The 23,747-nt window shown below is 38.4% G+C and overlaps 1 protein-coding gene across 3 annotated transcripts in view; it reads left to right on the top strand.

Moving 5' to 3' along the window:
• znf385c (zinc finger protein 385C) overlaps positions 1 to 21,799 on the top strand; it is a 133,142-nt gene extending 111,343 nt beyond the window's left edge. For 2 of the 3 annotated variants that reach the window (XM_044100055.1, XM_044100056.1), the window contains exons 5-11: positions 2,895 to 3,005; positions 6,402 to 6,615; positions 13,806 to 14,201; positions 14,353 to 14,540; positions 15,813 to 15,911; positions 16,357 to 16,446; positions 18,547 to 21,799. In XM_044100055.1, coding sequence (XP_043955990.1) covers positions 2,895 to 3,005; positions 6,402 to 6,615; positions 13,806 to 14,201; positions 14,353 to 14,540; positions 15,813 to 15,911; positions 16,357 to 16,446; positions 18,547 to 18,777 — 1,329 coding nt within the window. In that variant the 3' untranslated portion in view covers positions 18,778 to 21,799. The remainder of the gene's footprint in view (positions 1 to 2,894; positions 3,006 to 6,401; positions 6,616 to 13,805; positions 14,202 to 14,352; positions 14,541 to 15,812; positions 15,912 to 16,356; positions 16,447 to 18,546) is intronic. The other variant, XM_044100057.1, reaches the window with a different exon arrangement.
• The last annotated feature ends 1,948 nt before the right edge of the window (positions 21,800 to 23,747 follow it).

The following is a 23,747-nucleotide window of genomic DNA, read 5'->3' as shown; positions in this document are numbered from 1 at the left end:
ACAGTCCTTGATCTCTGGGCAGCTGGGGCTGACAGCAGTGTCACCACGTTGGGTTCAGAGGGCGTGTCGGTGCAACTAAAAGTGAGAACAACCCACTCCTTGGCTATCCTCGCATGCAAGCCAAGGAACAGACAGGGTCAGGCCCTGTGCCAGCTGAGGATAAGATCCAGTATGATTGGGATATTTTCTGCCCGTCTGAAGGGTGTCATGATGGAATCAGCTGTCGTTGTGGACTGTAGATCCTTTAATGAAGCCATTTGCTTTCTTTGCTGTTCATAATACACCATGAGGGACTTTGTGCTGGTTGGGAATGTTTACCTTCCTGAACGAAAGTGCTATTCTGAGGTTCAATTTCATACTCATCAAAAACCTTATTTATGAAGCAGAACCACATAACAAATGAGTTAAAGCAAGAACTTAATTGATGCCTTACCAAGAGTTTTTCTGTTACTAGAGCAGCGATATGTGTGCCTCCACCTCTTGGTTAAGACAAACTGCTGTCTAAGGATTGTTTAGCACAGTCAATGTAATCTAAACCCATGACCATTAGATAAGGAGCAGTTTCACAAATTTGGCTCGATTAACATTCAGCATTGGATCCTTTAAATGAAAAAATGGTTAACCTACACAACTCCTTGTTTTGTCTCACATGAAAGAAAGTCATGCAGCTACAGACAGCTTTTGTGTAAACAAAATGATACAATAATAGCCTGGAAGGTCACAAACATTTTATTTTGAGTAGTCATTTATATTTTGAGAAAAGTGCTTTATTTTGGCTGAACTGAAAGTTTTATTATGGCTAAATCACAATATCTAGCTAACCAGATAAAATAGTAATAAACAAATTTTAATAATAAATTATTAAAATGTATTGCATAATCCACAAGGTTTCAGGTGTGAATAAATATTACCTAATCAGTGACACTAATTGTTTTGTCAAGTCTCTAGTCTAGATCAATAAATATACATGGATTAAAGCCTGGATGTAGAGCTTTTGAAGCCTCATCTTTAGCTTGCACGTACAGTATCTGTTGTTTTTGTGACATTTTTTATATGGAGCAACCTTAAACAAACCTTAAATTGAAGGCTGTTGTTGCAGTGGGAAGAGACATAACGTTGGATTGCACTAAAAATATCCAGGTAAAATAAAATGTGTCTCTTTCTAAGGATTTGGAATCAAAATTCAGCCACCAGTAACAATGCTTTATGTTGTGTGGCTGAAAAATGCATTTAATATCAAGAAAATACATACACAGTCACTGCAGAGATACTGAGGTATTCAGCTCATATTAAATAGCGGCAGCATGCTGATTAACAAAGAAAAGTTATTTGTTCCAGATTTATGCCTTAAAACCTACTCAGCTGTCACCAAGGGAACATCCCGGTATGATCCCTATTCTTTGTTTTATCCCTATTTTTTCATGATGATAGGACGTGATGTGAGGATCTTTTTCTCTTCATGCACTTTGGCTGCATGCAGGGTAATCCCAATGGAGAGAAATCTTTTGATCCTAACATTACTTTATGGCTGATGTTCAGTGCATTCCAGGAGTTACACTGCGTTAAGTTTCTGCAATTTGAAAGCAGATTTTGAAAGAATATGAACCTGTCAGATGAATTTGATTCACCCATTAGTTAAAAATTGGTATGTCAGAAGTTTTAGGACTGTGAAAATTGTTCAGCACAAACCTACAAAATCTGAGTTTCAGACAACTGAAGCAAAAAGTCGAAAGTGGTCAGTGTAGACACTTCATTCAGAGGGAGTTTAAACTTTCTTAATCAGCTGGAAGCAATTGAGAAAGTGGAAAGTGGAAAGTGAGGGATTTTCATTTCTGCTCTGCTAAGCATGCATACATTTAAAATGAAACATAACCAATCTATCCAGACTTGAATAATAAAGTACAAAGGACCAGCAGTCTTTGCTTAGATATTTTTTGGTCTCCTTTACCAAACATAATCTCATTAGCCGTGAGACCACAAAAACGTTTTGTGAATGAAATTGTTTTGCCATTAAGAATTGAGAGACCTGCGACAATAAGTTAAATGCATAACTTCCAATCATTAGGAGGGATGTAAAACATTATCCCAGATGTCTGCATTATGGGAAGGCAGAAGCAGCAGAAGGGGGAAGTGTTTTCACCTGTTCACCAGAAGCAACATTTTACATATTACTCCCAGTTGAGTCTTGTAAAGCTATCTTTTAGAAAGTGATAATTGCACCAGACAACATCATCCAACAAACGTAGCTGAACAGTTTTACATAGACCACAACTCTGGAATGGGGCAAATATTCCCATCAGCACCAGCCTGACTGCACCCATTTATTGGTATTGGCATTTATTGATACATCAATTGATGTGAACAAAAGATTTACAATGATTCACAACACTCTTGTAAAATACATTTTTAATCTCAAAGGAGGTCTTTTTTTTATCCTGATTAGATGAATGTTGAATATTCAGACTTTTTTGTTCACCTTTATAAAATATTGGATGTTTAGTTATTCTCTTTTTTTTCAGGAAAAGGGATGAATAAAATAACTGTTAGTAGGGTTAAGTGCAGACTATTATTATTATGCACTGTTTCATTGTGTCTTTGTCCAATAACTTCACTGATTGACCAACCTAGTAAAGCATCTAGAAAAAATAATTATTGTAAAATGAACTGACTTTATGATCATTTTTACTGAAATGTTAGTAAAATTATTTAGTCCTTTGAGCAAAAAAAATAATAAATACTTTATGTATTCTATTTATTGCATACCTATTTAATGAGTATTAGCAATTGCTTTGCAGAGATTGATTTTGCATCGTCTGCTGCTGTGTTTTAGACTCTGTAAATGTGGCTTGACAGGAACATGCTGCTTGTGTTGATCTTTGCTGTCTGTGTCTCAGATGGACCCTGTCCAGAAGGCAGTGATTAACCACACGTTTGGGGTCCCTCAGCCCCTCAAGAAGAAACAGATCATCTCCTGCAACATCTGCCACCTGCGCTTCAACTCAACGGTAACAAAAGATTATTTCTTTCTATATGAGGAAGATGGGGGAAGTGTAGCAATTAAAGGAAGAAAGAGACATCATGCTTTTTGACTGCATAATGTGCACTGACTGCATCACCTTTAGTGAATAATGGGTCTACCTCAAGAGAAAATTATACTTTGGAATGGTGGTATTTTTCTTGAATGTTTGTTTTCACTGGAAAAATTATTTTTCTATGATATGCCAAAAAATCATGGAAAACACTGAGAACATCTAAGGAGTCATTGCTGCAATGTAAACATTGCTGTTTGTGTTGTTGTTGTGTCTTTTTTTTCTAATGAAACTTTGCAAAGACGCAAAGAAAGTTGTGCTGTCATATTCTTTAAAAAAAGAAGCTTTTGCCTCCAACATTTGCAAATATGCTTTACTCCTTTAATACTGCAATTGCCCACTAATAATCCTTAAATCTAACCATAAATTCTGTGAGCATTGAACTGTCTGACATTAAGCTGAATTTTGCTGGATGTCCACTCCTTGGAAGATGTGAAACTATATTGGATATAGTAGGATTCTACTATTTGGAATAGTCTTTCTCACTGTAAAATAACAGAATTTAGTTAAACTGGAAATTGTTATATGTCTCTTTCCTTATTATAGAGCATGAATAATTATTTCTCTAGTGTCATTGCTGAAGTTTTCTCTTTCCATTGTAGAACAATGTAGCCTGGAACTCCAGACTATCAAAATTCTTTCTTTAACAGACGTGTTCAAATCAGTCAAGTACGTTTTATTTGTGGCTGCTGCCTTCCATTCTCAATTTTATACATTTTCTTTTTTTTATATTGATTCAAACGGAATTGTGGTTTGCTGGAGCCTTTATTAGGTAAAAAAAAAAAAAAAAAAGGCCTTATATAAGTAGCATGGGGTTTATGGTTTTGTTCTTGTGTGTAAATATTTGTTCAGTATTCATTTCAGTGAAATTTTATGTGTGTTTGTAACAGATGGGTTAGCGAGAAGGCTTAGATTGCAGCCTAGATTCCATTTATCAGCAAAGTGCAAAAAAAAAAAACCAATCAGCAGTCACAGCAGGACGCAGATTTCTCAACTGCTTTATTCATCCTTTGTATAGCACATGTATTGTATATATGGAAGCAGTCAAATTAAAAAGCATTAAACAGTGTAGAAAGATGTCTTCAATCCAGATGAAGCTAAAATGTGAAAACAGCCACACTGTTTCATTTGGAGTGAGAAAGGGGAATAAGATGTACACTTAAAGAAAAATGTCAAGATGACTATAACTTTATTAGTTGCTTGAAGAATGCTACATAAACCTCTCCAGAGTTTTATGTTGATGCATTTTAAGTTTTACATGATGCACAATGTTCTAAGAGAAAATTGCTTGGGTGACGCAGCTTCTAAGTGTTAGTCTGATTTAATGGGCTGTTCGTAGCAGCAATTTGTGACATTTAATGTTATCTTATTAGAAAACATACAAAACTATGTTTTTATAAGCATAAACCCAATTAAAACTCATAGCCATTGTTCCGTAGTTTTGGTGATATGTTTGACAGTCTTCTCTAGTAAATCCCAATGACCTTCATACAGCAGTTTTATTTTTACTGAGTTCAAACAACACATTGTTAGATTCTGTACAGTGAATATGTGACTTTTGACTGGGTTTTTATTGTGTTCCTTTAGATGACGTGAACACATATGAGGTGAAAAATTCCACTAAATACCTTTAACTTTGTGGTTGTTTCAAAATGTAAAAAAAAAAAAATGAGGATAGATACTTTTGCAGTGCAAGTTTATTTACATCAGTGCTCATTGCTTTGTGCATAGATCATTTATATTTTTTTTGAAAGCCTTTTCTTGATAATATATTTTTCTAACGACCACGTCCCCCTCTCTTTTGGGTGTCTTATATCCATGTGGGACCTACTTGAAATATGGGCTCAAGATACTGATGATCTTGCTCTCTCTATAGAGCTATATATTGTATTCTTCAATATAAAATCTGATGTCTCGCTGATTAACCAAAGCAGCTGGCAGTACAGTTTAACTTCTATGTCTGTCTATTTTCCACTAGAGACTGGACTCAGAGGCTCTTTAAGCGAGTGGAATGGAGCTAGCTTTACGCCCACTCAGTGTATATATGTCCACACGATGTGTACAGCCTCCCACCCCCGTTTCCTTTCATCCCAGGGATTTCTTGATCACTGGACAATCTGGAATCCTTTTGATGAGCAGCACACCCTCTTGTAGTTTCTCTTGACTGAGCCGCAGCTCATTTCACGCCTTGTCCTTCTGCCTCCTTTGAGACCCAATTGGATGGCTGCCGGTGAGGAGGCTGAACTATTCACAACAGGCTGTGGAGTCAGATGACTTGCTCATGTATTTTTGTCTGAGTTGGTTTCTCTGAGCTAATGCTACCTGCGCAGTAATCAGTCATATTGGTAACTCTCAGGTGATCAGATTTACTGGCGTTTTGTTCCAAGTGAGAAAAGCCTTGATGAATTTGCCTGTCTGTTATGTTTTTCTGGATGTTTTCATTTGATCACAGAATGTCTCCTCTTTCTTTTTAGTTGCTGCTGAAACGGTAAACCACTGCCAATATGATACTACCCAGAGGTTAAAATATGTAAAACAGTACTCATGCTAAATCCACTTTCGCTCGTACATTCCACACTCTGAATCTTTAGAAGTGGGAAAATATTATTTGGCATTTTGTGTTGTTTGTAATGATTTTAAAGATTTACTCCCAAGAGTGTAGCTCTTTGAGTCCAAACTGATGTTTTGTTCAGACCAGTGGCAGATGAGCGCTGATCCCCAGAGGTTGTCTTAGCTTTTAATGAGTAATCTGTGCATTGATTTCTTTGCTATTATTATGTATCATTGCTTTGTGTAACATTGTGGCTTTTGTTCTCCGATTGAACAGGGTCACAAGAGTGATGAAAATGGAAAAGTAAATTGCCATCCACTTGAAAGGAAATTTGCATGCTTTTATTGCTGCAGTCTAGTCTGTCAGAATGTGTTTTGAGTCTGATTTGTGTTTGTGTGCTTATGAAGGCCTTAAATGTGTGTAGCATTAGTATGTATTGCCAAGTGTGTCTGGATTTTGCTGAGGCTGACTCTCACAGTGCACATTAATGGGGTAGTTGTAGAGATGGAATCCTCTCTCTTGTTGCATATTACACATGCAATTATACCTCTGGCCTCCCAGTGTGCCAGCTCTGTTATCAGGTGGAAACAGACTCCCTCTTGCAGCCTCCGGAAGCATATGAGAGAGAATTTTTGGGCAAGTGCATTTGAACATTTCTTGCACACAGGCTCTGGTCTGTGCAGCAGATATGGCACTAGGTCCTCTATGCTTCTTCCCTCTAACATGTCTTTTTCTTCTTCCATTTTTCCATTTGCCCACAGAACCAAGCGGAGGCCCACTATAAAGGCCACAAACATGCCCGGAAACTCAAAGCCATGGAGGCCCAGAAGAACAGGCAGCGACGAGGTGGAGAGACCTCAACTACAGGGAAGGAGCGGGAGCGAGACCAAGAACGAGAACGAGACCGAAACAAGATAACCCCATCTGATGCAGCTCTTCCAGCACCTATGGATACAAGCTTAATAAAAGAAACAAGTAGGTGCACAGACAGAAAGTGAGAAATGTGTGAAAGTCAACCCTGAGACTGGACTTCATGTCTCTGCCCTCTTTACATCATGAATGAATTCTAACATGTTTTTTTCCCTTCTTTTATTTTAAACCCACCCAGTAGCCCTCAAATTAGAGACAGACTTTTAAAATACATTTTGTGTACTTTATCTTTTACAATTCCTCCTTCAAAGCACTTTTTGAAAGCTTATCAAGTCTGTGCTGCTCTAATTTGTAATTGGCAAGACTTACACAGAAAATGAGAAGCAACTACAAAAGCACAACTCCTTCTTGTTTTCTGTATCAATCTCAAAGCTAAAATGAAATTATTTTATAGCTTTAGTATACCAGCTGAAATATATGGATATAAAAACATTAAAAGACAGAACGCTAAGTTAAAAATGAGACTGCAACTACAAACTTTTCTAGATTTTCTCTAATTGTTGATAATGCCTTGCTCAAAGTTCCAAAGCATTAGAAAAATCTTTCTGGTCATTTCCAGACTGAAAGTTGTCAACAATTTTATTTTCCCATCTATTCTTGATTTTATTGTTTGTTTTTTGTCTAGATCAGGGTCTGGTGTATTTCTCTTTGGTGTAATTCAAAAAGAAATACACCAGACATATTGCCAGACAGGTTCCATTTAAGTGATTTCTTGACTCTACAGGTGATCCAGCCCTGGTGTGTCTAATGAAACTGAACACAAGCATTGTGGTTCAGTTTCTGATGACCTAATTAAGGGAGCAATTTCTCTGGTTTCCTCGTCTAATAGTAAAAGTATTAACAGTTATACTAGTGATGAACGGTGATGAGCGGTGCTTCATCGCTTAAATGTGAAAAATGTTAACAGGTGAAGTGACAGCAGCAGAAATCTTTGGCTAAAAGCTGCTATGAAACTACTGTCACTCTAAGGAAGCTACACAAAAGATATTGACATGGAGTTACCAAAAATCAGCAAGACCTTAGTTTTAGATATTATGGGATTGGTACCTATTTTCCAGATTCCTAAAAGTTAGTTGCCGTGGTTATCTTTTCAAAGTCTCTCATCAGAAGTTTATCTGCAACATTATTTAAATGATGGCATTAGGTGCAGAGCAAGATAAGAGATCTTGGATTTGACTGTATTTTTTTTGTTATTCTGTTGAAAAATTTGTATGAAAAGCATTCAAGGCCTTGCTTAACTCAAACTCCATTGAACTGTTGAATTGGATAAGGATGGGATATGTAGAAGAGAGTTAATAAACTTTCATTCTAAGTAAAATACTTATGAGTTCAGTGCTCTCAGCCTTGTGTCTAATGTTTGGTTCCAAAGTTTTCAGACTGCAAGAACGGCTATGGTCCGAGATGTTGCGTCAACAACCAGGCTTGCTGAAATCGATTGGACTCTCTCAGTTCTTTGTTACCCCATTTCTTTCTTTATTTCAATTTCTCTCTTCTATTTCCATTATTCTCTTCTGCCCCCCGACTCCCCGTTTGAAGTTGGAATGAGAGGGTGGTGACAGGAGCAGAATCGGTGTGTTTGAGCACAATAACGGCACAAAGTGCTGAATGAGCCATGACGGAGCAAAGCAGTACAGAGGGGTTTTGTTTTAATGGCCTGTCAAAAAAAGTAAAGCTGAACAACATCAAAGACACTCATCTACTTCTACAAAAAAGTTCAGCTGTTTGTACTTGAGTGGTGCCAATATAGATATCTAGCGCTTTACGAAGGAAATGTGGTTCTTTCTGTTTTCAACAAGAAAAATAAATGTGAACTTTTCCACTGCAGACAGCTGCACCTTGACTTCTAAGAACCTGAATTCTTTTTTTGGCATTGTGACTGCTACGTAAACCCCATTAGCTTCTCATATTGCACTTGTCTGGATCCAGACTTTTCATTTATCATTCTGAAGCAAGGGGACTGTGCCAGTGCTATAGCAGTTTTTTCCCTTCTTATTTCCTCTACCGTTTTAAGTTCCCTGTCTCAGAGAAGATCTCTAGCTATGCAGAGTTTTTAAATGCAGACATAATATCTGAAAAAAAGAGAAAAATAAAGGTACTCTTGGAGAGGAGTAACACTGTAGGGTAGTTTAGAAATGGACACACACATACTCACATTTTCCCCTTAAGTGCCAAGAGTCTCCTTCAGAAAGGAGAAATCAGACAAAAGACCCAGAGCCTGATAACATTCTCATCAAATATAATTTTAATATTCTGCTGTTCCAAAGGCCCTGAATGAGGAAAGCTCGGTAGAGACGAAACGAGACAAGATGAGTGGAAAATGTAAGATAAGATGAAATGAATGAGAGAGAGCGAGGGAGAGAGAAATGAATAAGAAAGGGAAAGCACGAAAGAAGTAGATAAGTCATAGCTAATTTTTATGCCGTGAATAATTTTGCAGTTCCGAGGCAATTTTGTGCCAAAGAACACTCTTTAATAAACTCAATTGTGCGCCTGGCCTGATGTGAAATTGAAATGCACCAGAGTGAGCCAGGGCTGGCATCCCACACAATGCCAAACTGGGAAGGAAAAGCTTTCCAAATTAATACTAGATGAAATGAATTACATCTGCCATGAAAATAAAAGCTGCTGGGGAGCTTTGAGAGGCTAATGTCCAGAGTGTCTGTTCTCAGGAACCAATAAGATCCCCATCGGTGGTTCACTGAAGTATGCGCAGTGTCTGACTCAGAACAAAACAAAATATTCCTCTAGACCCACAAGGTCAGCCTCTTGGGTGCGATGGAAATACCTACTGAATAAAATGAACACATTGGGCAGCTTCTTTTCATAAATGGCTGTTTTATTGAAAGGGAATAAATTAGGTTAAATATTTTATTTCTCCTGCACATGACCAAAATAGTAAAATAACAGCAGCTCCTCTTTTAACATCCCTTTGTTATTTTTTTAGAAACACTTCATATACATACTCACAGCCTGTCGATGGACTTCTGTAGGAGAGTTTTCTTGTTGTTCCAAACTTTCTCTTTGGATAATAACTGCAGTAAATATTTGTTTAAACATGCTTTTGCAATCAATGGACACAACTACAGAAAATTACTTAAATGTACTATTTCTTAGCATTTTCGCTGTGAATTATTGGCAGTTGGTTTTAAAGACAAACATTATGCAAAATTTAAAAAAACGGTGGCATTCACAATTAAAACCCTCTTTTGCTATACTTATCCCATAACATTTTCCAAGTATGAAGTATGTAGATACATGGAAATTTTACTGATTCTCCTTGGACACTCCAGATCATCCAAAGTCCAGCATCCACCTTATTCTCTCTTCTCTTCAACTCAACACCCAGTTTTAGCATAATATTTAAGTCTGTCAACTGCAATGACCTCCAAGTTCATTTTTTGTCTATTAAACCATTTCACTGATGATTTAATTATATTTTCTGGATCATTACTCATTCATTTTAGCTTCCCGGCAGTGACTACAGCATTTTAATGTAAAATGTCCTGGTGTCTAAGAGTGTTTTAATTACTATCTATTCTAACATGTTTTCCAGTTGGTAGAAAGAGAAACAGTGTCGCATCATCATTGATCTTCCACAGAGCAAAAGAATATGAAAAATGTTGCTGCGTTACCCCATTTGTTTAAAAATTATTATGCAATTTGTACCAACTTATAACTTCTTGCAATACGTCCTTTTACATATGCTAACATATGTAGTCTCTCAAATACTTCCCAATCACATTTGAGTTTGATCGGTATTTTATCATATCGAGCGCAACAAGTCATCCATCTGGGAAAGAGAACAAGGGGATAAACAGAGATGAACTTTCTAGTCACACAAAGAGACAGATCGATTCTTATATAGCTTGCCTCAGACTAACAAAGGACAGCCGTCTACCAAGTGTAAGAGTGCCAAGCTGGTGCCAGGAGACTGAGAGCCACCATCAATCATGACAAGCATCAATCACCGCCGGCTTTGATTGACTCCGCTGCTGAAGTCATCTTTTGCAGGGACTCTGTCTGTCACCGCAGTAATGATGATCTAAAGCAAGGATTTTTTCCCCTGGGAATTTGTTTATGTTCGGAGGCTGCCTTGGATCGGTGCTCGCCTACTAAATCAAGCGCTCAGTGTCTTGAGTGTAGAGGCAAGTGTGTGTTTAATGAGTCCAATTTTCATTAGCTGTATGTCTGTGCTTTAAGTTCTTAGCCAATCACTCTGCTGACTGGTAATCTCTCAAGATCTTTACACCCATAGAAACATATTTAAATGGACTGTTGAAAACATAAGTCAAATTATTCCCATGTAAAAGTTACTCATGATTTGCTTGTACAACATCGATCCAGATGCTCTGTAATCGATGATGTCTACTTCTATTCCTCAGAGGGCCAGCTGCCAATGGACTGGTCTTGGCCTGACAGTTTTGACAGTTCTCTCCTTTGTCTTCACAATTATATCAATACTTAGAGGACATATAGTACATCTGAAAGACAGAAATTATGCAAGACTACCAGAGTCACACAATTGATAAAGTAGGTAAAAAAAATATAGGAATTCTGTACTATGTTCTTGCTAGAAATGCACTAGTACAATAACACTTTAAAAGTTCCCTTTTACCAGGCTTTTATTCCTAGCTATTTGAAATAAAGCATTGTGGATAAAAAGATAATAAAGTAAAATTCTGCATTTTTGTTCTCCTTAAATATGATTAATCTGAAAGTGAAAATGTTCAACTCCCAGCAGGAAATGAAGATCTTCATAACAGCCTCCCTCTGATCTCTACCTATGAATTTTCAGAGTCCCACCAACCTCTATGTCTTCCTCTGTGAGGTTCCTACTAAACCCACTGATCAGTATCATTTCCCACCACAGACCTCTCAGGTGGCAATGTATTTCACAGATCATTCCTACCTCCAGCCCTTCCCCCCTACCTCTGGAAAAGCACTCCAATCCCTCAAGGGTCACACTCATTACAGCAAGGGGAATGTCTAATCTTGCTCATATAGTTTCTTTTACCTGGAAAAGAATGAAAAAGGAAGACCCTTATCTCCAATGATGAATTTACTCTAAGACATAAAAGGGAAAATCAATGGAGCATGGTTGCTCTCAGGTCGGTTGTATGCATGTGTGTGTATGTGTGTTAGGCTTACTAAATGAAATGGAGATATTCAGTGAGTGTAGTACTCAGTGCTCTGGGGTGAAGTGTGTTTGATTCCCATGGGAAGACAACGGAGGTGAAGGGGGAATGGCAATGGAACTGCAGTGACTTATAGGCGGGACCCAGCAGCAGATGGGTTTGTTTATATTGACTGAAACTCAAGATCCACTTGATATTTGAAGAGTAAATATGAAGAGCAAAGGTGCCAAAGAAGAATTTAAAGAATGGCTTGTGGCAAATACTTAAAAAAAAAAAGTTCATGAATTATTAATGTGGCATAAAGTAGTACTAATGGGGATCCTAACCCCAATGCATTAAGATGTTTCGTTCCCCATATTGAGGAGTCTTTAGCCAATAGAGTGTCTCAGACTGATACCTGATTCAATTGTTGTAGTTTCCCTAAAATCGATTACTTTCATGTGGCAGAAAGCTCAGTGGCATTACAATGCAGTAAAATTCACCCAGTTAGCACTGGGTGACTGTCGGACTGTGGGACTGTCGGATCGCTGTTCTGTCCAGGGAGCTTCTTTTGATTAATAAAATTTAAAATGAATGATGAAAATATTACTTTCATCTGCCTGTTGTCATGTGTGGAATACAATGGCTGTTCTTTCTGCCCATCCATTCAGCCTCTCTGTTTTGATATGAATTGTTGATGATTCAGTTAATAGTTTTCAGTGCAGGTCGACTTAATTGAACAGAAAACAGAAAAGAAAACAAAAGTTGTCCTTTTGCTTAAATTGTTTTGCTTAAACTTAGAGCTGTGCTTTGAATTAAATAAAATTTAATGACTAGTGTTTCTGCTGCACAATGTATTGCAAACTCAAAGTGATCATATTATTGTAATGTATAAAAAACAATCCATTAGGGATTCACTGGAACAACAAAAATTACTTTAAACATAGGGCATCACACGGTTGGGTGCATGGCTACTATATTGAACCAGTAACAGATTCTTTGTACTGTTTCTTCAGGGATTCCCTAGACTGATCATTTAAAAATGATCTTAATATTTAAGATCAGCTGTGGACGTATTGAATGCGGAGTTAGATTAACTACACATCACTCCACATCATCACTATCTGACATCTAAGCCTAACAGTTTTGGAGTTAGCAACAATAGTGTAGATATTGTGTATATAAGTTTGGTGGGAAGGGTTATACGTTTTAATGTTTGCATTGTATTGGAATAAAAATATTCAGAGAACTGTAGAGGTTTGTGAGTATTTCCTTAAACATGTTGGAAAACTACAAAGACAATTGCGAATTATATGTGATGAATGTATTAGGAGTAAGGCCAAGAAGGTTATTAATGCTCCTTTATACACTCTTCACAATGATGTTTTGATATGACCTTAAGGGAGCCTTCATAGAGAAAACCAGCACCAACCAGAAATATTTATTCTAATTCCTTTGTGTCGAGTGCAATTAAAAAGTAAACAGGAAAAGGTTTACCCGCTGAGAAATTATTTATTTTCTACATGAGTAAGTAAAAATGATAACCTTCAAAAATATATGTTTTGAAGCTATAAATTATTTAACACATAATGTATTTATGCCTGGCTCATATATATTTGTTTCATTAGAGGGAATATTTGATTAAGGTTTTTTTTATTATTTCTAAAGTAATCTGTGAGCCTGCAAATTCATTCTTTGGTCCTATAAATTCCTATATGTGTGGACAATAAATTGTACATATTTGCATGTGTTTTTTTATTCAACAGTCAAAAAATACTGGACTGAAAATAAAGCTAATAAAGCAGACAAAGTGTGAAAGGAAAGCTCTGGAAGTCCTTCAAAATCTATTAAGAAATATTGCTTAGGATCACATTTTAAATCATGCTCATGGTTTGTTTATCTCAGCTTTTTTTTTCTTCTGCTCACATACCAACAGCAACATAAATAAAATAACAGATTGCATTTCTACACTTTTGATCTGGCCTTATGGCCTTAATTTAAAATAAAGCACACCAGCCTCTTCGCAAATCCAAAGTGAAAAGTGCCAGTACTTACAAAATTAGTCCTATTCTGAACACCCAGTTTGCCAATATTCACCTTTTCTTTTCTACTTCTGTACAGGTCTTCAGTTTGATCTGGAACCAAGCATCCTGGAAGGAAAACTGGAAGAGAGTCCCAGGAGCTCGGTCATGCTGACACCAGTGTCTGAGGTTTCCTCTGTGGAGCTGGTCACGCTTTCCCCTCCTCAGATTTCGCCTTCCTCTCAGCTCTCTGAGACGGCATCAGACACCAGCACTCCAGAGGGTGGAGAGGCCACCGAGGCTGCAGAGCCCACAGAGGCCACTGAGGCTATGTGTCTGACCGGCGAGTCAAGTAACGTTGCAGACCCATCTGTCACACCAGGGGAGCCATGCGTGGATGACAACAAAGACCCCAAGAAGAGCAAAGCTCACCTTCACTGTCCTGTCTGTAAAGTCACAGTGAACTCCACCTCCCAACTGGAAGCACATAACAGCGGTACGATCAACTTGTGACCCTGATTTGTACACATTTCTTCATGTTTTGAAAAGCCACTTACATTTGCCATTGAAATTTCTTGAAGCAAAAGGCTTTGGATAACAAAGAGCCTGTCAAATTTCAGTTTTTTTGTCTTTTTTTTTTCTATCAGGTACTAAGCACAAATTGATGCTGGAAGGTCACAGTGTTCTGCCGCGCCGTAGGGGGAAAGTAGTGGCAGCTCGAGCTGGCTGCAAGAGTAAGCGGCTGGGGAGCAAAGGCAGCGTCGGGGTGCCTAGCAAGAACTTCCAGTGTGAAGTGTGTGAAATATTTGTGAACTCTGAAACCCAACTTAGCCAGGTAAAGATTAAATTGCAATTCATATATGTTTAAACCTTTGAGCAATATACTTGTTTTTAATTCGGGAGTTTGTTTCATATGGGGCCACATCCACTGACCAGTCTGGGTTCCCTTTCAGCTTGGTAATGCAGTGTGCCAAACGCAAAGGTGGTTTGTCAAATGGTTGATGAGCACAATCCCCGTAGTAGTCTACTGGACTCCGGCTTGCTTTGGCAGCAAAACCGACCAAAACACCATTAGGAAGATAGTTTGAGCATAAGTAATACTCTGGACTTCCAAGCTTTTTTATTCTTTTCAAATGTAAAATGAAGGTATATAAGGGGATTGGGAGAAGTCCTACAGATTTGTCGAGACATACCAAGCGAGAGTTCTGCCAACATAATATGAGTTTGTAAAAGAGGCCATAGAAGGGATGTTGACTCTGCTGGGAAACGCACTAAAGTCCCAAATCACCTGGCAGTGGAGAAAACATTGCTCACAATTTCCTCAAACCCGCTCCACGGAGAAATGATGTGGTTGCTGGATTAATCAGAAAACCGAAGCGCTTGCAGATCTTTATCCACTACAATGAACACTTGGAGCTTAAAATTGCATGTTTAGCTTGACTTTACATTCACCTCTAATCTACTGCATTAAATTTTGTTAGACTGGTGATAAACATGAAGGGTGAAATTTTAAAGACTGTTTAATCCAAAAGCTAATTTTAACTTTGATGAAAGTAATCTGTGACGCTTTCTTTAATAGCTCAGGCACATGACTAAAGCTATTAAGACTACATTTAAGTTGTTATTTTTACCATCTATTAGTTTAACAAAATGCCCAGTGAGTAGGCGTTTATTTGCCACTTATTGCAAGCTACTGTGCTTTATGTGTTTCTTCTGGATGTATTACCATCAAATCACAGTCGGGAAGTAATTTCTCTCCTTTTGATGTTCACTTAATACTATTTCTGTGAGTCATGAGACTGTCTACACTGGAGTGGAATGTGGAAAAATAACAGAGAATGTGCTGGCATGTGTATGAGCGCCCAGTCTGCTTTAGCCCTAAATGCATTCTACCAGTCTTATATAAACATCCTCGTTCCCAGGAGGACAAAAGCTTGTAAGGTACCGCAGACAGCAGGGGAGCTTTAATAAAGTAATGCAATGTAATTTCTGTGCACCTCATACCCAGCGTGTATTTATTATTCAAAGGACAACATTTGAGGTTGTTCCGCTGTGGTGCGACACATGCTTGTGAACCGGCTAATGGTATTTCTGCTGGTCTCGGCAGCACATGAACAGCAGAAGGCACAAGGATCGGCTGGCCGGAAAACCACCCAAACCCAAATTTACCCCCCACAGCAAGAGCCAGCCGAGCTCCAGCTTCACGGTGAGTCTCAGCCCTGAAGATGCACACGAATATGCATGAAGACAATCTGCTTTTTTACAGTAGAGATGCTTCAACACGGTGTATATATGTGCCAGAACTGGATCGTTTCAGTTCCACTCTCAGAGCTAATGGTGTTTTTATCGCAACTGTTTATAACATTCAGGACATAAAAAACACAGAATCCCATGGCTTTTAAAGGTCTCTACAGTGTATCATGTTGTGACAGCATGCCTGTGTCTCTGTAATGTCAAAGAGGTTAAACACACTCTTATAGTCGGTGAGTCCCCAACCCCTGAGACAAGTCTAAATTAGTCCTGCTCTCCCCGCTGTCCAGCTCTGGCAACAGCAGCCTGATTCAGCACTCCAGATTAATCACTTTTCTACTCCTGTCATATACACACTTCCCCCACCTCTCTCCTTTCTCCTCCTCCTCCTCTTCCTACAGAACGTGAGATGGAGTGGCTATGCAGGTGTGGCTGTGTCTGCCATGAAGAAAGCATTCACTCAGTGCAACCTCACCTCTCTCTCCTCGCAGGTCAGTAGCAGGCGAGGCTGAGACTGCGGTTTGGAATTGGAAGGAGAGACTTGTGCTGGCTGAAGTTTAGGCCTGACTATGACCAGGGGACTAAGCAAAGAAAATAAGGAAGCCACTTTTACATTAAAGTACATTAAAGGGGTGGCTCTGATCTTATTTCACACTGTAGCTATTAATCTTATGGTCTGTAGAGCACAAAGTTAAACATTACAAAAGAAGTTAACCTTCATTACCAGCATAGAGGGACCTGTCTATATAAGTGTATAAGGTGAATTTTTAGAAAAAAAAAAACACTTTGGGGCCTCAAGCTTCTTCTGTAATTTAGAAAAAGACAGATATATAAGACAGTTTGAATCTCAGATGCACAGCACTTTATAAAACTATTCATGCCACTTAAAACTTTTGTCATTTTTTTCACATTCCAGCCACAAACTTCAACAGATTTTAGGTAATAGACCTACTATTGGTTTGGAAATGGTACATGGTTTTCAAAGTTTTTGCAAATAAAACTTGAAAAGTGTAGAATGCATTTGTATTCAACCTTCTTACTTTGATACTCTAACCCTGAGTATTCAGCTGCCTTCAGCTGCCTTCCAATTGGTAATACACAAGCTGGGTCATTAACAAAGTTGTAGAGAAGTTTAAAGCTCGCTTTGGTTGTTCTTATTCAACAAGCTATTGAACACTAAAGCATACCATGCCCATGCTGGAAGTATTTTTGTGGCAGCATCATGCTCTGGGGAGCTATGTTGCTCAACATCTATTAGCAAAAGCCTAAAACTAAAGACTAGTGGTTCCACAATTATTCTTTCATGCGGGCTGAATATAAAAGCATGTTCAGGTTTTTTTTTACATTTTTATTTATTAAGTCCATGTGTTAGCTACACCTTTCAGATTTATATTTTGAAATGTTGATTAAAAGGATGTAATTTTTCTTCCACATAATTTTTTTGGAACTTAGTGTTGGTCTGAAGGCCCGTTAAAATCCATTCAGTGGTTATTGGCAAAAAGTGAAAGAAGTCAAAGAGGTGTGAGTATTCTTACTGTATCTGAAGGCTTTCTTTGTGATAAACTTTTTTAAGAGTGGCATTTTAACGTTATTCTCCCTAAAATTATGAAAAAGTAATGAAGATAAAATCATTTTCAATCACAACAGTCAGTTTTATTTGTAGTTATGCCATATTTGGCTGTTTAGTTTTGCACCAGGACCTCTCTATCCTTGCATGTGCGTATGCAGAGAGCCAGGGGCAGGAGGAGCAGCAGCAGCAAGCACCCCCAGAGTACGGAACAGAGCAGACGTCCATTACAACAAACGTGACACTGATTAGGTCAGACACAGTATGAAGAGCAGGAATGGATGGGCTTTGCACTGTGGCTTCCAGAGGAAGCTTCAAAGTAAGCAGTTTAAATACACAGCTCTCTATTAAATTTACCAGTTGGACCAAGGGAGCTGTCTGCTGACATCAGCCTAAACCAATACTAACACAAACACACAGCTGGAATCAACTCAAGGTTATGAAAGAATTTTATGTTGATAGAAATGTATCCAGGAATTTCGAGGCTGTTTATTAAGCAGTTTGTGGCTTTTATTATTGTGGTAACTCCCTTTTATTATATACATATATAATAAAAGATTTGATATATATATATATAAAAACCAAACCTTTAAGCTTTGAACAGCAGTGTACATGAGCTGGGTAATCAGGTTAACTTCATTGACTAATCTTAAAGTAAAGTAATCTTTATAAAAGATCAGAATAACCCTTTTAATAACTACAAACTTCAGAGCTACATATTTTCTTCAACTTAGTGATGAAAATGATTGTGTCCTTGTCATACTCCTAGATTGTCTATTATTGTCTATATTGTTTATGCAAGTTTGGACACCTGTGGGTAAATTCATATTTCATCTATTCTTAATGTGAAAAGAAGTAAATATAATTTGCTCAGAGGTGTTTTGCATATTCCTTCACTGCAGCTGAGTGTCTGAACGAAGGGCCAATGTTTTCAAGAAACATATTTGCCCGATCACTGTTGTGTTCTGCCCTCGTTGTGTTCTTCTCTTGCTTCTTACCGGTCCCCCATTCCTGTCTTCTCCAGACCAAACTGGCCTTGCAGAAGCAGCTGACCAAGAGTTTGACAACTGGCTTCCTGCCCACCCCCCTCACCCCACCAACTCTGTGCACATTGGCGACTAACCCGCTGGCTCTGCGCCACCCGGTGGGCACCACCACCTTCATCCAGAGCCCATTTCTGGGCCCTGCACTGTTCCGGCCTGCTCCGGGGCCGCTGCGGGCCACGCACACACCCATCATCTTCTCCCCTTATTAAGGACTTAACCGATCTCCCAGTTAAGCTCTAGCCCTGTCCCTTTACCAAATCCAAGGCCCTCATTTTACTGTGACCATGCAACAAAGGTCACATCCAAACTATGCAGCCCACTTGACTTAAAATGGGAAGAGTGCACAAATTCCAATTTATCACCAGGCCTGATGGCCTGAGAGTGCTTCTCATCACAAAGGCCAAGATCCCCTTTCATGCCTTCTTTCTGCTCCTTTGATGGCGACCTCAGGAGCAGCACAGGCCTCCAGACAGTGACTGGCACAAGGAGGCCGCATTATAGCCATTTCATGGGTCAACATGGTTTAAATTATAAATATTATTGTGTAATTTATTAGAAAATATATATAGAAAAAATATAGATGTATGTTTAGTGTGGTTGCCACAAAATAAGGTCCCTTTACTTGATGCTCTTATAAAACCTTTTTTATCTTCTATGTGTGGAGGCTTGATGAAAAGTTGTATTAGGTCCGTAAAGCAGCTGAAGCAAAGCCATACATGTATGGCTGCAGAGGCCAGCCTCACTCATCAGTGTTTTCAGCTGACAAGCTTAAGCAATGCTGTTGCATGGTATTGTGAATATGATAAAAAACCATAAAACGTCTTAAGGGTAGAATTCTGAATTTTTACTGTGAGATTTTGTTAAAAGGTTACAAGGTGTTGGTGTCTTACCTACAGTACATGGCACGCCTAAGCTGCCATCACAGATTCTACCTGGCCATGTATGCTGGCATATTTAAAAAGGCATTTACATGAGTGTTAACATAATAATTAAGGCAATTTTATGGCATTTTGAATCCTATAATGTTTTTGAAGTACATGTTTAGCTTTTGATGCCATCTCAGTTTGAATAGTGCATGTGTCTTGGGATCAGTGATGTGTAATTTTGGTTCTGCTACATCAGAATGATGTATTTTTCTTTTTTTATACCAAAGACTTGTAAGATGTGGAAATGAATCTTCACTGCTCTATTCGTACCAAGTGGTCAGATAACTATTTGCCAAATTAATCAAAGAGAAGGTTATTTATTCAGTTTCAGTCCTAATACTAAGAGTTTCATATATATAATTGGGTAATTCCTTTAATATTTTAGGCGTAGTTGTGCAAAATGCTGCAACAGTGGCACATTGCTACATGAGTGAGAAGGGGTTCATATTCCAACATGTCCTAAAATTCTGTGGCAGTCTGGTGTAGCAGACCATCAGATTATGCATGCTACCATCTCAAATAGGAAGACAATGCTGGAGCTCAATTCTCCTAAGGCAAAATCTTCCTATGCTATGGAAATGCAAAGTAGATATGTAATATTGCGGCAGGAGTATTAGTAGAACCTTCATTTATAAATCCAGATTAGTTGGTCCCAAGCTAAAGTTAGCATATAGCCTAAATGTGGACCTCTGCTTTCTTAAAAGAACTGCAACTTCAGAAATGTCAATAATTTGCACAAATATTTTTTATCAACCCTAATCTGATATTATGTTAACATTGGTCAGTTATTGACACACAAGTTGAGCATAAAAATCACTTCTTCTCAGACTAACCAAATTAATTAAAATCAAAGCAGTGTAAAAATCAGAAACTTTTCAGAGGTAATTGTGAATGGTAATTTATGTATTTTTTAGACCTTCTCACATTTCTATCGATCTGTTGCGCTGACCAGAAATGTTAAGCTCTAAGTTTATGTCTCGCATGGGATGATCCAGGATCAGCCTCGATTTCCCTTGTAAATATTCATTGGCTTTTGTGTAAACAACTGCCTGATGTGAACAAGACGATGGTTTCAAGGTGTGTTTTTTGAGAAAGAAGTTGTTTCCAGCACTGAGGCACAGTTGCTTTCAATGCTGCCTTGCCTTGGTTGTTTGTCTTGTTGGACTGTGAAGCGTGATGTGAAACACCTGCACTCCCATGACCCTGCTAGATAAGTAGACATGGACAGGGGACAGACAGACAGACGGAGGAGGTGTTATATGAAGGTATGAAAACTGTTAACTTTAATCTCTGAAACCAACTAATCTGGATTTATGATAAACTAAAAAGTCAATAAATATATTACTGAAGGTAAGAAATTATTCGCCTTTTAATCTTTTAACAGAAGCTCGCTCCAAAAATTCAAAATAATCACATTAAAGGTTCTCAAGGACAAAAGCGACACGTCACTGTAGGTCTAGAACTATGTATTGTTTGTGTTAAAATGCAAAAGAAAAACTGCATTACTGATGTCTGTTTCTTTCTTTTCAAGTCAGAGTAACAGCCCCTGCATCCAAGTTATTTTTTAAAAATACACCCAGTATTAAACAGTAAGTAAGATCCAAAAAAGGTCAGCTTGTCAATGAAACTATCTTTCAGTTTGCAAATCTGCTCTTTGGAATCTGAATTCTTTCTTCAGAGTATTACTCATGCATGCAACCTGGGATTATGCTTTTCCTAAGGTAGCGGCATGAAAATATTTTTTCGCAGCTATACACGTCTTATCCTGCCAAATTCCCCTTTGTTTTGCTCCCATTCTCACTTCTTTTTAACCCCATTTTCCTTTCACCTCACTACCATCACCTTGACGTTGTCCCTGATTTTCTTCTGCTGTGATCTCAGTTTAAGCCGATGAGGAGCAAGGAAATGACGCACACAATCAAAGCACATAATGAGAACACAATGGATAACTTGATGATTTGATAGGATTTTAATGTTTGATGAAAAATTTGACAGCGGGTGGGAAGGCTGCTCAGCCACATTCTGATTGACATCCCAGTGCTGTGTCTGAGCTTAGCGTGTAGAAAGGGGTGTGGGGAGGATACAAAGCACAGTGCCATGGCAACCACATTAAAAAGCACCTTAAAATGGATTTACTTACAAAAGCAATGATTTTTATGTTGATGTTCTCTTGTTTTATTATTATTTGTAAGTGTATGTTTTATCAAATTCTGCTTTGAAGAAAAAAAAAAACAAGTGAGAATGATCTTGTTATAGTTTATCTGTAATGATGACAAGCCTCACATTTAAAGCAATACATTCAGTATGTTTATGTTCATGTCTGGTGTGTCAATGACTTTATCTCTTCTCTGCTGTAAACTCCTCATACAGTGCATTGTGTACCCCACCACAGCCAAAGCCAATTCTGGTTTGTCAGTGAAAAGTCAAATGAAATAAAAAAGTTGTGCAGCTGCTGCCCTTGATGCTTGATGCTCATGGCCAGTCTCGACGTGAAAAAAGGGGCGGCGGGTGGGGAGGGAGGCTGCCTTAAGCGCCATATGACACTGCCGCTTCACTTTTCAACGGAATAGTAGGACCTCTGTATGACTTCCACTGAGAAAAGAAAAAAAAAACACAACATTGTTACGTCAGCGACGAGTGATGTGGAAGTGACACATATGCAGCATCGACTTGTCATTGTGCTGTTTGTGCTCGTGCGCCGACTCCCACGCAGGATATTTGCTGACATTCTCCCCTTTCCTTATGCCGAAAACAAACTCTTGGCAAGGTCTCAACACAGGACTTGGAGCGCATGTGTCATCCTCTCTTCAGCAGTCGTACCGAATCATGTTCTCTTCAATTACAGGAACCTATGCATTTGTGCAACGTGTGTACATGTGTTTGACGCAGCAGTGCCACCTCTAGTAAATAACCTGTAACTGCCATTCAGTGCTTGTGCTTTAACAAAACCCTCTTCATCCGATGTGCATTTGTGTTCCTAAGGACTCCCAAGCCGTTCTAGGTTAGCAAAGCCGCCAGGTCTCCTCGCCATAATGATGTGATGGTTCTCCCCAGTCCCACTTCTCAGTGAACCAGCCAGCCTTTAATCTTCACTGTTTCTTTCTTTCTATTGCTCAGTGGGAACTTTGACCCGGGTGACCATTTTTCTTAAATTAAATAACCCAGAAAAGTCAGATTATATGTAGAAATAGAGCAATTATAGAGATTCTACCAGAGTAATTATTGTTATCTGTATTATAAATATTATAGAAGAGAATTTAGATGACGTTATTGTTGAATACCTGTTTGAAAACAGGGTGGGGGGACTTTATTATTTTTCTTCTTTATTTACATGGTTTTATCAACATGTTTTATAACGTACAACAGAAAATATTTAAAACAGATTTGAGTGAGCTTTTTTTTCCTCCATGCTGGCAGTTACTGAAATAATATTGTAACTTAAGGCCTTTTACAGACAATATCATTAACTAGGCCTTCTCAGGGGTGACAGGTTGAGCAAATGTTAACATGACCATCCATTCAGGGTATCCCTCCATAGCTCCAGAGGGCAGGAAACACTGTACACATGGATGGGATGATGAGAAATAAAATGAGCAAATACATTTCTGTACATTATAAGTAAAGTGGGTTGGATTTGGGGAAATAAAGCTTTTTCAAACTTGTGAAAATGTCTTTAATTATTCAGAAATTAACTTTTGTGTATCTGTGGGGGGTGGGGGGGGGGTTGTTGTTGTTTTGTTTTGGGGTTTTTTCATGGGTTAAAAGTTTTGCAGGAAGCACAAAAGAAATATGTGAAAAGGATTTAAGGGCAATGATATACTGTGTGTGAAGAAGAAAAAATGGCCATTGAGGTCCTCTTCAACTCCAAAGTCTGCAACGTGATTATGAAATCAACTGGAATGGGAAATGCATCTTCAGGTTCTTGAAGTGATCTTCTAGAGTGCATCAATATCACACTGCTTATTCTTTTAAGATTTTTCATCTGTTTTGAGCACGCTGCAAAATTGTTGATCTTGCGGCTGTTCATTATTGTGTTGGAGAATATTAGCAGGTGTGTTTTACCAGGCTGGTGGTGCTCCAAGTAAATTATAAAAATGCTTTTGACAGTGTAGCTGCAATCTGTATCAAGCCTTATCCCTGCTTTGGTTGAACCCTACAAAATCTTGCAGAGAAACTGTTACCATGAACCAATGGTCTTCATACATTACATAAAGATTAGTATGTTTTATGCACACTCTTCCAAACTATGCAAG

Source organism: Gambusia affinis, linkage group LG19 (genome assembly GCF_019740435.1).
Source record: "Gambusia affinis linkage group LG19, SWU_Gaff_1.0, whole genome shotgun sequence".
Classification (NCBI taxonomy): Eukaryota; Metazoa; Chordata; class Actinopteri; order Cyprinodontiformes; family Poeciliidae; genus Gambusia; species Gambusia affinis.
Note: the sequence above shows the minus strand (reverse complement) of the source record. Positions and strands in the feature narration are given on the sequence as shown.